This window comes from Seriola lalandi, unplaced genomic scaffold, assembly GCF_002814215.2.
Source record: "Seriola lalandi dorsalis isolate HSWRI2012SDOR001 ecotype SW California unplaced genomic scaffold, Sedor1 jcf7180002050818, whole genome shotgun sequence".
Classification (NCBI taxonomy): domain Eukaryota; kingdom Metazoa; phylum Chordata; class Actinopteri; order Carangiformes; family Carangidae; genus Seriola; species Seriola lalandi.
Genome location: NW_019521371.1, coordinates 1 through 975, shown reverse-complemented (window position 1 = coordinate 975; position 975 = coordinate 1). Strand labels below are relative to the sequence as shown.

Below are 975 nucleotides of genomic sequence, written 5' to 3'. Positions count from 1 at the left end.
GCAGGTCTGGAAGTTATCCAGACGAGAGCCGAGGGAAGCAGATTCCCCCTGATGAGGTTTGTCAGCAGCACGTTGACTGATGACTCCTGTGTGACATCACACACAGACTTCCTGTTGTTGAAATCCAGTGACAGTCTGCTTTCATCCAGGCCGTCAAAGATGAACAGAACTTTACAGACAGCGAGCTGCTTTGCTGTGACCTTCTGTAATGTTGGATGGAAAACATGGAGCAGCCTGAGAAGACTGTACTGCTGATCTCTGATCAGGTTCAGCTCCCTGAACGAAAGCAGAACCAGCAGACTGACATCTTGGTTCTCCAAGCCCTCTGCCCAGTCCAGAGAGAACTTCTGCACCGAGAAGGTTTTTCCAACACCAGCAACGCCGTTGGTCAGAACCACTCTGATGGGTCTCTGCTGGTCAGGTAAGACTTTAAAGATGTCATGGCACCTGATTGGAGCGTCATGGAGGGTCTCCAACTGAATCACCTCATGTTGGGTATTAACCTCTTCACTCTGTCCCTCTGTGATGTGGAGCTCAGTGTAGATCCTGTTGAGGAGGGTTCCACTTCCTGTTCCATCAGTTCCTTCAGTCACATGTTCACATCTGCTCCTCAGACTGATCTTATGTTGATGTAAAACCTCCTGCAGACCACTATCTGCTGAAAGAGAAGAGACAACGTCAGACTGAAGAAACAGAATCTGAGAATCTGATGATTATTTTCATCAGCTGCAGAAAAACTAAAGACAAACAAAGAAAAGGTTTTTAATGTTGTGGTATTTATAATCATCTTAAAGGTTGATGCTGTGTGATGTAACAAATGACTCTGTATAAAACAACAGGTCCTGGTTTCAGAAATGATGACATCATCATACAGATGTTCAGTCTCACTTTGTTCAGTGCTGGTCTGACTGGCTGTCTGCAGTCCAGGTCTTGTTCTGGGTCTTTTTCCACACTGGGGACAGGAGGAGTCTCCTG

At 46.4% G+C, this 975-nt stretch overlaps 1 protein-coding gene across 1 annotated transcript; it reads right to left on the bottom strand.

Moving 5' to 3' along the window:
- Window positions 1-5: 5 nt before the first annotated feature.
- Window positions 6-970, bottom strand: LOC147819667 (protein NLRC3-like; the record flags this gene model as incomplete). Its single annotated transcript, XM_087171984.1, has 2 exons — window positions 6-658; window positions 889-970. Coding segments are annotated over 2 exons (735 nt in total), but the record flags the coding sequence as incomplete, so codon positions are not given.
- Window positions 971-975: the final 5 nt, after the last annotated feature.